Source organism: Cherax quadricarinatus, chromosome 84 (assembly GCF_038502225.1).
Source record: "Cherax quadricarinatus isolate ZL_2023a chromosome 84, ASM3850222v1, whole genome shotgun sequence".
NCBI lineage: Eukaryota > Metazoa > Arthropoda > Malacostraca > Decapoda > Parastacidae > Cherax > Cherax quadricarinatus.
The window spans coordinates 7,934,272-7,950,366 of NC_091375.1; the positions used below are offsets into that span (position 1 = coordinate 7,934,272).

General features: G+C 40.2%; 1 protein-coding gene across 8 annotated transcripts in view; it reads right to left on the reverse strand.

The window, feature by feature from the left end:
• Positions 1-16,095, reverse strand: part of LOC128704277 (fanconi-associated nuclease 1 homolog) — a 68,982-nt gene that overhangs the window by 28,066 nt on the left and 24,821 nt on the right. For all 8 annotated transcript variants that reach the window (XM_070102994.1, XM_070102992.1, XM_070102993.1 and 5 more), the window contains 3 exons: positions 11,022-11,249; positions 6,310-6,441; positions 1,188-1,419 (listed from right to left, as the gene is read on the reverse strand). In XM_070102994.1, the coding sequence (XP_069959095.1) occupies positions 1,188-1,419; positions 6,310-6,441; positions 11,022-11,249 (592 nt within the window). The remainder of the gene's footprint in view (positions 1-1,187; positions 1,420-6,309; positions 6,442-11,021; positions 11,250-16,095) is intronic.

The following is a 16,095-nucleotide window of genomic DNA, read 5'->3' on the forward strand; positions in this document are numbered from 1 at the left end:
AGGCAACAATAATTCTACATATATCATGAAGTGTTTGATGCAGCCATGACAACTTCATCAAAACATTAGAATTAATACAAAGAAATAAGAAAATATAAAATGGTACAGGCAGGTCCCATTTTATACCAGACATCATTACTCAAGTCACCTTCTCAACTACAACATTCCCAGTCATCTTTCACTTTGATGATTATTATTATCAAATGGTTGACTTTCTTTGATAATACATTACTATCAATGAGATCTTCATGTAACTTTACTAACTTAGTATTATATAACTTATAATACAGCAGTTATTTACTGTATAATAATAATAATGATGATAATGATTATGAATAAAGAACGGAAACTGGCATGAAGTGATAAACTAACATGGGTCACCAGGAAAGTAACTAGTGAGGAAACAATAACGATGGTGAATGAAACAAGAGAAATGGTGGCTAAAGCTCCCGCTTCACACACGGAGGGCCCGGGTTCGATTCCCGGCGGGTGGAAACATTTCGACACGTTTCCTTACACCTGTTGTCCTGTTCACCTAGCAGCAAATAGGTACCTGGGTGTTAGTCGACTGGTGTGGGTCGCATCCTGGGGGACAAGATTAAGGACCCCAATGGAAATAAGTTAGACAGTCCTCGATGACGCACTGACTTTCTTGGGTTATCCTGGGTGGCTAACCCTCCGGGGTTAAAAATCCGAACGAAATCTTATCTTATCTTAAAGTTTAAGTTCATTTTCACCTGATAAGCAAGACACATGTGAAACAGTTAGGTATCTTTAGTCTAAAATGTTTAGTCTACACAGTAGGCTTCGTCGTCGAGTACAGAGGAGGCAGCAGAAACAGTACAGACGTGAAGACAATGTAATCAGTCCATCACCCTTGAAAACAAAGTTTTAAGGTGGTCAGTCCCTCTAGGCTGAAGGACTGACCATAGTCTGGAACATTGTTCAAGACTATAGAACAAAACTCTTCTCCAGGCTGAGAGACTGACTACCTCAAAACTACGTCTTCAAGGGTGATGGACTGGTTACATCATCTTTACATCTGTACTGATTCTGCTGCTTCCTCTGTAATCAACTGAAGAAGCCTACTGTGCAAGTGAAATGTTTCAGAATAAAGATACCTAACTGTTACACATGTGTCTTATCAATTTATTGGTACTGTATACTATTATCACACTCATTTTCACCTGTGCTGGTTTCTTCAAGTGCATCTCCAGGTTGAGGGCCAGTCTGTCATACCAGCGACCACGGTAGTCTTGCAGGTGTGTTGTTTGAGCTAACAGTTCTTGCAGCTGCTCCACAGCCTTGTGGTAATTCTTCAGTTTCTGGTAACACTCCACTGAGCATGTCAAGACGTATACCAGGAGCGACACTGAGGTGAAGCGCCGCAAGAACCTGGGTAGCGAAGCATCATGCTCCCTGTTAGTGGCACGAAAATGAGAAAAAGATAGTATCCATGGTATATGATGCTGACTAGTTGATAAATAAGACACATGGTTTGAGCAATCAAGATCCCAGTGTTGCTCATATATTTTATTCATCAAAACAAGAGTACAGCCAGGTCTTGATTAGTGTCAAATTGAATAGTGTAAAATTAATTAATGCTATTTTTTACCCAAATTCTTCAAAACATGCACAGAAATTACATATACAGTGGAACCTCAGTTTTTTTATTTATTTTGTTCCAATGTCGATTCAACATTAAAATCGCCCAAAGCAATTTTTCCCATAAAGAATAATATATATAGAATTAATCTGTTCCAGACCCCAAGTGACAATATAAAAATGCATATATTAATAATGTACTAATTACTACATTAAACAATGTATAATTATACAGCACAGGGAAACTGTAAAAATAAATTATTATTTTTTTATTATCACACCGGCCGATTCCCACCAAGGCAGGGTGGCCCGAAAAAGAAAAACTTTCACCATCATTCACTCCATCACTGTCTTGCCAGAAGGGTGCTTTACACTACAGTTTTTAAACTGCAACATTAACACCCCTCCTTCAGAGTGCAGGCACTGTACTTCCCATCTCCAGGACTCAAGTCCGGCCTGCCGGTTTCCCTGAATCCCTTCATAAATGTTACTTTGCTCACACTCCAACAGCACGTCAAGTATTAAAAACCATTTGTCTCCATTCACTCCTATCAAACACGCTCACGCATGCCTGCTGGAAGTCCAAGCCCCTCGCACACAAAACCTCCTTTACCCCCTCCCTCCAACCCTTCCTAGGCCGACCCCTACCCCGCCTTCCTTCCACTACAGACTGATACACTCTTGAAGTCATTCTGTTTCGCTCCATTCTCTCTACATGTCCGAACCACCTCAACAACCCTTCCTCAGCCCTCTGGACAACAGTTTTGGTAATCCCGCACCTCCTCCTAACTTCCAAACTACGAATTCTCTGCATTATATTCACACCACACATTGCCCTCAGACATGACATCTCCACTGCCTCCAGCCTTCTCCTCGCTGCAACATTCATCACCCACGCTTCACACCCATACAAGAGCGTTGGTAAAACTATACTCTCATACATTCCCCTCTTTGCCTCCAAGGACAAAGTTCTTTGTCTCCACAGACTCCTAAGTGCACCACTCACTCTTTTTCCCTCATCAATTCTATGATTCACCTCATCTTTCATAGACCCATCCGCTGACACGTCCACTCCCAAATATCTGAATACGTTCACCTCCTCCATACTCTCTCCCTCCAATCTGATATTCAATCTTTCATCACCTAATCTTTTTGTTATCCTCATAACCTTACTCTTTCCTGTATTCACCTTTAATTTTCTTCTTTTGCACACCCTACCAAATTCATCCACCAATCTCTGCAACTTCTCTTCAGAATCTCCCAAGAGCACAGTGTCATCAGCAAAGAGCAGCTGTGACAACTCCCACTTTGTGTGTGATTCTTTATCTTTTAACTCCACGCCTCTTGCCAAGACCCTCGCATTTACTTCTCTTACGACCCCATCTATAAATATATTAAACAACCACGGTGACATCACACATCCCTGTCTAAGGCCTACTTTTACTGGGAAAAAATTTCCCTCTTTCCTACATACTCTAACTTGAGCCTCACTATCCTCGTAAAAACTCTTCACTGCTTTCAGTAACCTACCTCCTACACCATACACTTGCAACATCTGCCACATTGCCCCCCTATCCACCCTGTCATACGCCTTTTCCAAATCCATAAATGCCACAAAGACCTCTTTAGCCTTATCTAAATACTGTTCACTTATATGTTTCACTGTAAACACCTGGTCCACACACCCCCTACCTTTCCTAAAGCCTCCTTGTTCATCTGCTATCCTATTCTCCGTCTTACTCTTAATTCTTTCAATTATAACTCTACCATACACTTTACCAGGTACACTCAACAGACTTATCCCCCTATAATTTTTGCACTCTCTTTTATCCCCTTTGCCTTTATACAAAGGAACTATGCATGCTCTCTGCCAATCCCTAGGTACCTTACCCTCTTCCATACATTTATTAAATAATTGCACCAACCACTCCAAAACTATATCCCCACCTGCTTTTAACATTTCTATCTTTATCCCATCAATCCCGGCTGCCTTACCCCCTTTCATTTTACCTACTGCCTCACGAACTTCCCCCACACTCACAACCAAGTGAAAATTTAACTGAAATACACCTACCATCCGACTTACAACCAAGTTCGGTTCTGAGAAACCGGTCATAAGTCGAAATGGTCATAAGCCGAACTTTACTACTGAATATCAACAAAACATTTTTGTAATGACTTTATTTTATTGTTTTATTTTGGTATTTCATGTTTTACTTTACTTTTTATGTTGTTAGTAGTGTATTTTATACTGTAAGGTTTAGGATAAACACTGTGTACAACACAAATAGTTGTTTATTTCCCAGAAATTTGGCATAAAAAACACTGTCGTAAGTCGAGTGGTCCTAAGTCGAGCATGTCGTAAGTCGGATGGTAGGTGTACTTACTGTACAGTCAATAAAAATTTAAGTGTTCCTTAGCTGTCAGAGGAGAGCTAATGTTCTCTTCTTTGTCTCTTTTCACCACTAACAACTTGTTCTGGCTCATAATGGTTCTGTGTCTCACTAAAAACCTGTCCAGTGAGGTTTTTACAGGCCCTTGATAGCATCTCACACAATAAAAAAATTGCACCAAAACTGCAAAACAAAAAAATTCACAAGATGCATAAAAAAAAGCTCAAGAGATGCTTACAGCATGTGAGTTAGTGGCTATACTGACTCAGACCCAGACTCTCGACCCTTTGTCCAGTGCACATTCCATGAGCACGTGACCTCAGCTGCTCGGTATGCATAAAAACTTGTCTGTTGAAAACCAAGAGCACATACAAAAAACCAGGACATAGGAAAGTATTGGTTTGGAAATAGGGTAGTTGATGAGTGGAACAGTCTACCTAGTTGGGTTATTGAGGCTAGGACTTTGGGTAGTTTCAAATTTAGGTTGGATAAGTACATGAGTGGAAGGGGTTGGATTTGAGAGGGACTTGCACATTGGAGCTTGTTTCTTGGGTGGCATTGAAAATTGGGTTGGTCAAATGTTTGTTAGTGGGATGAATTGTAAAGGACCTGCCTAGTATGGGCCAGCAGGCCTGCTGCAGTGTTCCTCCTTTCTTATGTTCTTATGTAAAACCGATTTATTTGACAAGTAATGCAACTGACATCTGAGGTTCGACTGCAATTCAAATAGAGCAAATATGAATAATGGTACCACTATGGGATTCCTTATTCGCATTAAACAAGATCTAGCTCTATTTTTTTTTTAAACACATTGGCCATTTCCCACCAAGGCAGTGTGACCCAAATAAAGAAGAAACACTTTCATCACTCATTCCATCACTGTCTTGGCAGAGGCGTGCTGATACTACAGTTCAAAAACTGCAACACATTTCCACTCCTTCCGAATGAATGCACTGTACTTCCCACCTCCAGCTAACTGGTTTCCCTGAATCCCTTCATATTTTTATGTTCCTACTCCAACAATAAGGAAACAATGTATCAACAACTGGGGTCCCAGACTTTTCAACATCTTACCCGAAGATATCAGAAACACAGCTGGAACAAGTGTAGAATCCTTCAAGAGGAAACTGGACAAGTATCTTCACCAGGTGCCAGATCAACCAGGCTGTGATAGATACATGGGGCAGCAGGCTTCCAGCAGCAACAGCCTGGTTGACCAGGCAAGTGCCAGACAAGCCTGGCCCATGGCTGTATTTTAATTTTAATATTTGAATTTGAATTAAACCAAGGATTTCTCGTAACTCAGCGTGTGCTACAATGTCAAAATAAGCTTTTACTGTTTTTGCCATAAATTATATTACCAAGGCTAGCAGTGCTTATGTTGATGTCTCTTAATGGCGCCCTCAAATATGCTGTGAACAGTAAATTTTGGCCTAGAGGCGAAAGAATGGTTGTGTGCAACGGGTGTGCACAGTATATAAAAAATGATGCCCCAGGCAGTGGGTCACATAATTAGCAACTTTCTTTTGTGCCTAACAATGTTTTATGACATGTTAATTACATTATTTGTACTGTGTAAAAAAGTAAATTGTGCTTAGATCACCAAATTTGCAGCTGCATAATTCCACAAGTTTTCCATCAAATTTCACATTTTTTTTGCATCAATACCTTCAGAAAAAGAATCTTGGTTATTCTGGAAAATATACACTTTTTTAAACCCTGACACTGACACCACTTAATTCCAGTGGTCGCAACAGTGAAAGGGTTTTAATTCCAGTGGTGGCAACGGTGAAAGGGGTTTAATTCCAGTGGTCGCAACAGTGAGAGGGTTAACATATACTGAGCACATACAACATGCAGGCAGGATTTCCAGTTACAACAAAATATAATAGGAAAGGGGGAGGGGGTAAGAAGGGGGTGATAAGGGGAGGGAGGAAGAATAGAGTAATGAGGGGAGGGCTTGTCCAAGGAAGGGGTAGGTGGTGGTTTTAAATATAAGGAGCTTGAGGATCTAGCAGGTCTGTGTAAGTGTGTTAGATTGCAGTAAGTGCAGACAAGCAATATTTAGGATTTAACATGCTATTGGAGTGTGAGCAAGATAACATATATGAAGGGATTCAGGGAAACATGTCAGCAGGACTCGAGTCCTGGAGGTGAGAAGAGCAGTACCTGTACCCTGGAGGATGAGGGAAGGGGGTAAGAATGATGGCAAATGTTCCTTATTTTAGATCATAATACCTTGATGCATATCCTGGAAGTTACTAGTATACTTACATGAGATGTATACCCTGGAGGATACTGGTATACTTACATAAGGTGGATATCATTAATAAGGTTGTGGTATATGGTCCTGGCCAGGTCACAGTGCTCCAGAGCCGCCTCCCACCTATGCTTTTCCATACATTCCTCAATGTCTCCCTGAATTTGGGAACAATTTTCAAATCTGAAAGCAGAGTAAATAGACTTTACCAGATACTGTATTTGTATATCTTGGGAACAAGGGGCTAGTAACACCTTCTCTTGTATGAATTACTAAATGTAAAGAGAATAGTTGAGTTTGATATCTTTATTATGCACCACATACCCATCCTGTGGGTGGTAATCAAAAAGATTAGAGGTATATAATGGATCCAGAAACTGGGCCACAAAGTTTTGATAGCTGAACAAGTTACAAAGGTAATGAATCATTCACACGACTACACATGATCACAATTGCAATGAGTTATTAATACAAATATTAGCTTTATTACCGCCCATGGAGGTACTACCGTCCTTGCCAAGTGAGTGTAAAACGAAAGCCTGTAATTATTTTACATGATGGTAGGATTGCTGGTGTCCTTTTTTCTGTCTCGTAAACATGCAAGATTTCAGGTACGTCTTGCTACTTCTACTTACACTTAGGTCACACCACACATACATGTACAAGCATATATATATACACACCCCTCTGGGCTTTCTTCTATTTTCTTTCTAGTTCTTGTTCTTGTTTATTTCCTCTTAACTCCATGGGGAAGTGGAACAGAATTCTTCCTCCGTAAGCCATGCGTGTTGTAGGAGGCAACTAAAATGCCGGGAGCAAGGGGCTAGTAACCCCTTCTCCCGTATAAATTACTAAATTTAAAAAGAGAAACTTTCGTTTTTCTTTTTGGGCCATCCCACCCTGGTGGGATATGGCAGGTTTGTTGGAAAAAAAAAAAAATTAGTTTTATTTACAGTGAGCAAAGTCAGGGTATTTTTCCAGAATAGTTTGTAATATACCACTGTGGATAAAATACTTTGACATATCTTGAACATTTCTGAGTGAGTTGTCTCTGAATTCACTAATTTTTATTGCATTCCAATATATAATGATGCAGGGTGCGACAAAGTTTACATTTGGTTTGGTCTACATCTATTATTATTTTTTTATTATTATCACACTGGCCGATTCCCACCAAGACAGGGTGGCCCAAAAAAGAAAAACTTTCACCATCATTCACTCCATCACTGTCTTGCCAGAAGGGTGCTTTACACTACAGTTTTTAAACTGCAACATTAACACCCCTCCTTCAGAGTGCAGGCACTGTACTTCCCATCTCCAGGACTCAAGTCTGGCCTGCAGGTTTCCCTGAGCCCCTTCATAAATGTTACTTTGCTCACACTCCAACAGCACGTCAAGTATTAAAAACCATTTGTCTCCATTCACTCCTATCAAGCATGCTCACGCATGCCTGCTGGAAGTCCAAGCCCCTCGCACACAAAACCTCCTTTACCCCCTCCCTCCAACCTTTCCTAGGCCGACCCCTACCCCGCCTTCCTTCCACTACAGTCTGATACACTCTTGAAGTCACTCTGTTTCGCTCCATTCTCTCTACATGTCTGAACCACCTCAACAACTCTTCCTCAGCCCTCTGGACAACAGTTTTGGTAATCCCGCACCTCCTCCTAACTTCCAAACTATGAATTCTCTGCATTATATTCACACCACACATTGCCCTCAGACATGACATCTCCACTGCCTCCAGCCTTCTCCTCGCTGCAACATTCATCACCCATGCTTCGCACCCATATAAGAGCGTTGGTAAAACTATACTCTCATACATTCCCCTCTTTGCCTCCAAGGACAAAGTTCTTTGTCTCCACAGACTCCTAAGTGCACCACTCACCCTTTTTCCCTCATCAATTCTATGATTCACCTCATCTTTCATAGACCCATCCGCTGACACGTCCACTCCCAAATATCTGAATACATTCACCTCCTCCATACTCTCTCCCTCCAATCTGATATCCAATCTTTCATCACCTAATCTTTTTGTTATCCTCATTACCTTACTCTTTCCTGTATTCACTTTTAATTTTCTTCTTTTGCACACCCTACCAAATTCATCCACCAATCTCTGCAGCTTCTCTTCAGAATCTCCCAAGAGCAGTGTCATCAGCAAAGAGCAACTGTGACAACTCCCACTTTATGTGTGATTCTTTATCTTTTAACTCCACGCCTCTTGCCAAGACCCTCACATTTACTTCTCTTACAACCCCATCTATAAATATATTAAACAACCACGGTGACATCACACATCCTTGTCTAAGGCCTACTTTTACTGGGAAATAATTTCCCTCTTTCCTACATACTCTAACTTGAGCCTCACTATCCTCGTAAAAACTCTTCACTGCTTTCAGTAACCTACCTCCTACACCATACACCTGCAACATCTGCCACATTGCCCCCCTATCCACCCTGTCATATGCCTTTTCCAAATCCATAAATGCCACAAAGACCTCTTTAGCCTTATCTAAATACTGTTCACTTATATGTTTCACTGTAAACACCTGGTCCACACATTCCCTACCTTTCTTAAAGCCTCCTTGTTCATCTGCTATCCTATTCTCTGTCTTACTCTTAATTCTTTCAATAACAACTCTACCATACACTTTACCAGGTATACTCAACAGACTTATCTACATCTAGTGGCAGTGATTTAGATACTGGTAACCCAGCCAGAGTCAGGCAGTAGTGACGTCCAAGAGTTTGCTTATTTTGTTGGAGGCACCAGAGACGTGTGGCTCCTCCTGCATGATGGAATGATGATAGATAGACTGATTGGTGTCAATCTCCCTCAGTCTCAAGTCAATAAAGTTCAGCTGAAGTAACTTTTGTATTATTGTTCTCAAACTGCTGACTGACAAGCCAAGATTGTAATCTACTCTCTCTTTGAAAACATACAACATAGCCAATTCATCAGTTCTATCATACATCTGAAGACCAATGTGAGATGGAATCCACAAAAGGTGTACTCTGACTCCACTGTCCATAATCCTACCATAACTGTGTCTGTCTTCTGACACAAGGATGCTGCAAGTTATACTTATGGGGTTAAGAGCATTTATGGATGACAGAGAATGGATGGTAGAGAATGGATGCATTTGAGTGCAAGGAGTATAGCAAACAGTTCTGTTAGAAGTGTAGAGGCCCAGTTATTGGTGCATGTTCCAATTTCTTTATGAGAGCCATCGCTATGATAACAGCAGCACTACCAGCTGCATCAGTGGATTGATGAACAGAACCATAAACATAAATAATTTGTGTAAGAGTGTGCTGTGTGACTAAGTTATCAATTTAGCTTAAGGCATCCTGTCTGGCTTCAAGACGAAGCTTTGGTTGTGATTTAAGAAGTATTTTGGGAGAAATGGAGGATCCGATGGTAGTTTGGAATGGGGTAATATCCCAAAAATGTAAAAAGAAGAAAAAATTCATAGCATTTCTTGGTTTTTGGGTCACTCTGCCTTGGTGAGAGATGATTGGGGTGCTAAATAAATAAAGTTGAAAGTGAACATAGATAAGAGTAAGGTGATGAGGGTATGAAACAAGTTAGGTAAAGAAAAATTGGATATCACATTGGAGAGAGTGAGTATGGAAGAAGCAAATGTGTTTGGATACTTGGGAATAGATTTGTCAGCAGATGGGTTTATGAAGGATGAGGTTAACCACATAATTGAAGAAGGAAAAAGGGTGGGTGGTGCACTGAGGTATCTGTGGAGACAAAAAACATTATCCATGGAGGCAAAGAAGGGAATGTACAAGAGTATAGTGGTACCAACACTCTTACATGGGTGTGAAGCACAAGTTGTAAATGCGGCAGTGAGTAGGAGGCTGGAAGCAGTGGAGATGTCATGTCTAAGGGAAATGTGTGGTGTAAATATTATGCAAAGAATTCATAGTGTGGAAATTAGGAGGTGTAGTTACTAAAAGTATTATTCAGAGGGCTGAAGAGGGGTTAGTGAGGTGGTTTGGTCATTTAGAAAGGATGGAGCAAAACAGAATAACTTGGAGGGTGTATAAATCTCTAGTGGAGGGGTAGGGATCATCTTAGGAAAGGATGGAGGGAGGGGGTAAAAGAGGTTTTGTGTGCAAGGGGCCTAGACATGCTTCTCGTTTTAACTTTAGTAATGTATACAAGAGGAAAGGTTACTAGCCCCTTGCTCCCGGCACATTAGTCACCTCTTACAACACACATGACTTACAGAGAAAGAATTCTGTTCCACTTCCCCATGGAGATAAGAGAAAATAAACAAGAACAAGAACCAGCAAGAAAATAGTAGAAAATCCAGAGGGGTGTGAATATATATGCTTATACATGCATGTGTAGTGTGACCTAAGTGTAAGTAGAAGTAGCAAGGCATACCTGAAATCTTGCATCATGTTTATGAGACAGAAAAAAAGACACCAGCAATCCTACCATCATGTAAAACAATTACAGGTTTCTGCTTCACACTTACTTGGCAGGACGATAGTACCTCCCTGGGCAGCTGCTGTCTACCAACCTACTACCTAGGGTCCTCCTGTTGGATGCTATCTACCAACCTACTACCTAGGGTCCTCCTGTTGGTTGCTGTCTACCAACCTACTACCTAGGGCCCTCCTGTTGGATGCTATCTACCAACCTACTACCCAGTGCCCTCCTGTTGGTTGCTGTCTACCAACATACTACCTAGGGCCCTCCTGTGTATCAATGTTTTAGTAAAGACCATGGGTCTGTTGCTTACCGAATGAGATCATCTCTAGTCTGGAAGATGGCATGGTCCCTGATGATGTCATAACTAGGGAACCTCATCCTGCCCATGTTGACCATGAGCAGCGTTGTCAGTTGAGACTGCTGGCCACCTTCCTCGTCATCGTCATAGCGAGGCAGGCCATACAACATCAACACTCTCATAAACACCTGCCGCACACTTTTATTCACTAAGCAACAATGTCCTAGACACGCCTGGGCTCTGTGGATGTCACCTTCACATTAATACATTATCTAACTGATTTGTTTAGTTATTACTGCATTTTAAACAATATTTTTTTCTGCAGTATGCAAAATGTAGTTTACATGTAATAAAATACTGTTAAGCACAAAGAAAGCTACTATCATGGTGTGCACTTCAGGAAGACTAATATTAATGCTCACACACTACTTAAGAACTAGACATAGGTTACTGAGTAGGAGTTTTTTATATATACAAAAAGTGAGGTAGCTATATGAACAGTACAATTTTAACCCTTAAACTGTCCAAACGTAGATCTACATTTTTTCAACATTTGAAAGTATGTAAAAAAAGTAGATCTTTTCTTTTTTTACATTTGAAAACATGTAAAAAAAAAAGTAGATCTACTTCTGGAGCACTACGCATGTGAACATATATCTGCTTGGACAGTTTAAGGGTTAAGTATGTATTAACAAAAGAGAGATGTAGCTAAATGAAAATAGTACAATGTTTAGTATACGTTGAGTATACCTGTAGAGGGTTTTGGGGGGTCAACATGCCTGTGGCCTGGTCTGTGGCTATGCCATACCAGGTATACATTAGTACCTTAAACTGATTCAGTGACAAGTAAGAATACAAACTACTCATGACTACAGTGATAACTACCAGTCATGCACTATAAATCTGAACATACCCATCATGCACTCAAGGTAAATGGAGTCAATCAGCCTTGTTCTGTGCTCAAAATGACAAAAATGTCCTCTTAGCAGAGGAGAGGATGCCCTTCCTACATCCCACATAGGATAATCATCAAGGATACTGATGCATGAAATAACCTCTTGTAGTTACAAGAGAACATTAACCTACCACTAGCTACAAGAGAACATTAACCTACCACTAGCTACAAGAGAACATTAACCTACCACTAGCTACAAGAGAACATTAACCTACCACTAGCTACAAGAGAATATTAACCTACCAGTAGCTACAAGAGAACATTAACCTACCAGTATCTAAAAGAGAACATTAACCTACCAATAGCTACAAGGGAACATTAACCCTTTCAGGGGTCCACAGACACTCTCAGAGACTTGTTCTCAGGGTCCCCCAAATTAAAAAAAAAATAAAAAATTCTTGTGAAAAGATAGAGAATCTTTTCCTGGTCATAATGACACCAAAAGTATGAAATTTGATGAAAAACTTATGGAATTATGCTCTCGCGAAGTTAGCAGTCTCGAAGATGTTTACACATTGGCGATTTTGCTCATTTTGAGCCCTATTTTCGGCCAATTCCAATGTTCTAGTCGACAAGAATCATAACTATTTCGCCATTACTCCATTTTTTCTATCGAATGAGTACAAGAAACCATCAATTTACCGATTTCAACTATCCAATAGTGTGGTCAGAATTTAGCAATTCTGCCAATTTCACACAAATTTCAAAAGATGCCAATTTCCAAATAGGGACCAGAATAAACAAGAAAGACATTCCTGGCACTAAAATAACATTTCCTCTGTTCATAAGTCACGTCGCTAGGCCCCTCTTACATTTCTTTTGCTTTCCACTTTGAATTTTTATTCTCACAAAAAAAATAAGATTTACTGTTATGCACTAGTGTAAAAATGGTATAAATAATATCGGCACACTTGTGAAAGAATATTAGACTCACCAGTTGACGTGTATTGGACGCTTAGCATGATTTGTTTACTTTTGAACTTTGGTAAAAATTTAACATTTCTGCTACTTTGAGCTCAATTTCAAGGTACTTTTCATTGTAAAACCAGTCAAAATCATCTCAATTTCTGTAATATGTCTTCCATTCTATACAATGAGACCAGGAAAACTAGAATACAACAATAAATACCATACGAAAATATAGTGCAAAGTCGATGTTTTAATCCAAAAACACAAAGTTTTTTTTTCTCATTATGCACTGTGTGCTGCATGATTTTTTTTATACTGTGCACACTGACCACATAGACCCATTCTTTCATATGTAGGCCTACCAGCTTTCTCTCACTAGATCTGAAGGCGCTAGAATTTATGCGTACAAGTACGTCATGGACACTGGCGTGTAAGCCGAACTAGTAACTGTCGAAACCCTGAAAGGGTTAACCTACCAGTAGCTACAAGAGAATATTAACCCACCAGTAGCTACAAGAGAACATTAAACTAGCAGTAACTGCAAGAGAACATTAAACTACCAGTAACTGCAAGAGAACATTAAACTACCAGTAGCTACAAGAGAACATTAAACTACCAGTAGCTACAAGAGAACATTAAACTAGCAGTAACTACAAGAGAACATTAAACTACCAGTAACTACAAGAGAACATTAAACTAGCAGTAACTACAAGAGAACATTAAACTAGCAGAAACTACAAGAGAACATTAAACTACCAGCAACTACAAGAGAACATTAAACTAGCAGTAACTACAAGAGAACATTAACCTACCAGTAGCTACAAGAGAACATTAACCTACCAGCAACTACAAGAGAACATTAACCTACCTGTAGCTACAAGAGAACATTAACCCACCAGTAGCTACAAGAGAACATTAACCTACCAGTAGCTACAAGAGAACATTAACCTACCAGTAACTACAAGAGAACATTAACCTACCAGTAGCTACAAGAGAACATTAACCCACCACTAGCTACAAGAGAACATTAACCCACCAGTAGCTACAAGAGAACATTAACCCACCAGTAGCTACAAGAGAACATTAACCCACCAGTAGCTACAAGAGAACATTAACACACCAGTAGCTACAAGAGAACATTAACCCACCAGTAGCTACAAGAGAACATTAACCCACCAGTAGCTACAAGAGAACATTAACCTACCAGCAACTACAAGAGAACATTAACCCACCAGTAGCTACAAGAGAACATTAACCCACCAGTAGCTACAAGAGAACATTAACCTACCAGTAACTACAAGAGAACATTAACCTACCAGTAGCTACAAGAGAACATTAACCCACCAGTAACTACAAGAGAACATTAACCCACCAGTAGCTACAAGAGAACATTAACCCACCAGTAACTACAAGAGAACATTAACCTACCAGTAGCTACAAGAGAACATTAACCCACCAGTAACTACAAGAGAACATTAACCCACCAGTAGCTACAAGAGAACATTAACCCACCAGTAGCTACAAGAGAACATTAACCCACCAGTAGCTACAAGAGAACATTAACCCACCAGTAGCTACAAGAGAACATTAACTCACCAGTAACTACAAGAGAACATTAACCCACCAGTAGCTACAAGAGAACATTAACCCACCAGTAGCTACAAGAGAACATTAACCCACCAGTAGCTACAAGAGAACATTAACCTACCAGTAGCTACAAGAGAACATTAACCTACCAGTAACTACAAGAGAACATTAACCCAGCAGTAGCTACAAGAGAACATTAACCCACCAGTAGCAACAAGAGAACATTAACCCACCAGTAGCTACAAGAGAACATTAACCCACCATTAGCTACAAGAGAACATTAACCTACCAGTAACTACAAGAGAACATTAAACTAGCAGTAGCTAAAAGAGAACATTAACCTACCAGTACCTACAAGAGAACATTAACCCACCAGTAGCTACAAGAGTACATTAACCCACCAGTAGCTACAAGAGAACATTAACCTACCAGTACCTACAAGAAAACATTAACCCAGCAGTAGCTTCAAGAGTACATTAACCCACCAGTAGCTACAAGAGAACATTAACCTACCAGTAGCTAAAAGAGAACATTAACCCACCAGTAGCTACAAGAGAACATTAACCCACCAGTAGCTACAAGAGAACATTAACCCACCAGTAGCTACAAGAGAACATTAACCTACCAGTAGCTACAAGAGAACATTAACCTACCAGTACCTACAAGAGAACATTAACCCACCAGTAGCTTCAAGAGTACATTAACCCACCAGTAGCTACAAGAGAACATAAACCTACCAGTAGCTAAAAGAGAACATTAACCCACCAGTAGCTAAAAGAGAACATTAACCTACCAGTAGCTACAACAGAACATTAACCTACCAGCAGCTACAAGAGAACATTAACCCACCAGTAGCTAAAAGAGAACATTAACCCACCAGTAGCTACAAGAGAACATTAACCCACCAGTAGCTACAAGAGAACATTAACCCACCAGTAGCTAAAAGAGAACATTAACCCACCAGTAGCTACAAGAGAACATTAACCCACCAGTAGCTAAAAGAGAACATTAACCAACCAGTAGCTACAAGAGAACATTAACCCACCAGTAGCTACAAGAGAACATTAACCTACCAGTACCTACAAGAGAACATTAACCCACCAGTAGCTACAAGAGAACATTAACCCACCAGTAGCTACAAGAGAACATTAACCCACCAGTAGCTAAAAGAGAACATTAACCCACCATTAGCTACAAGAGAACATTAACCCACCAGTAGCTACAAGAGAACATTAACCCACTAGTAGCTACAAGAGTACATTAACCCACCAGTAGCTACAAGAGAACATTAACCTATCAGTAGCTACAAGAGAACATTAACCTACCAGTAGCTACAAGAGAACATTAACCCACCAGTAGCTACAAGAGAACATTAACTTACCAGTAACTACAAGAGAACATTAACCCACCAGTAGCTACAAGAGAACATTAACCTACCAGTAGCTACAACAGAACATTAACCTACCAGCAGCTACAAGAGAACATTAACCCACCAGTAGCTAAAAGAGAACATTAACCCACCAGTAGCTACAAGAGAACATTAACCCACCAGTAGCTACAAGAGAACATTAACCCACCAGTAGCTAAAAGAGAACATTAACCCACCAGTAGCTACAAGAGAACATTAACCCACCA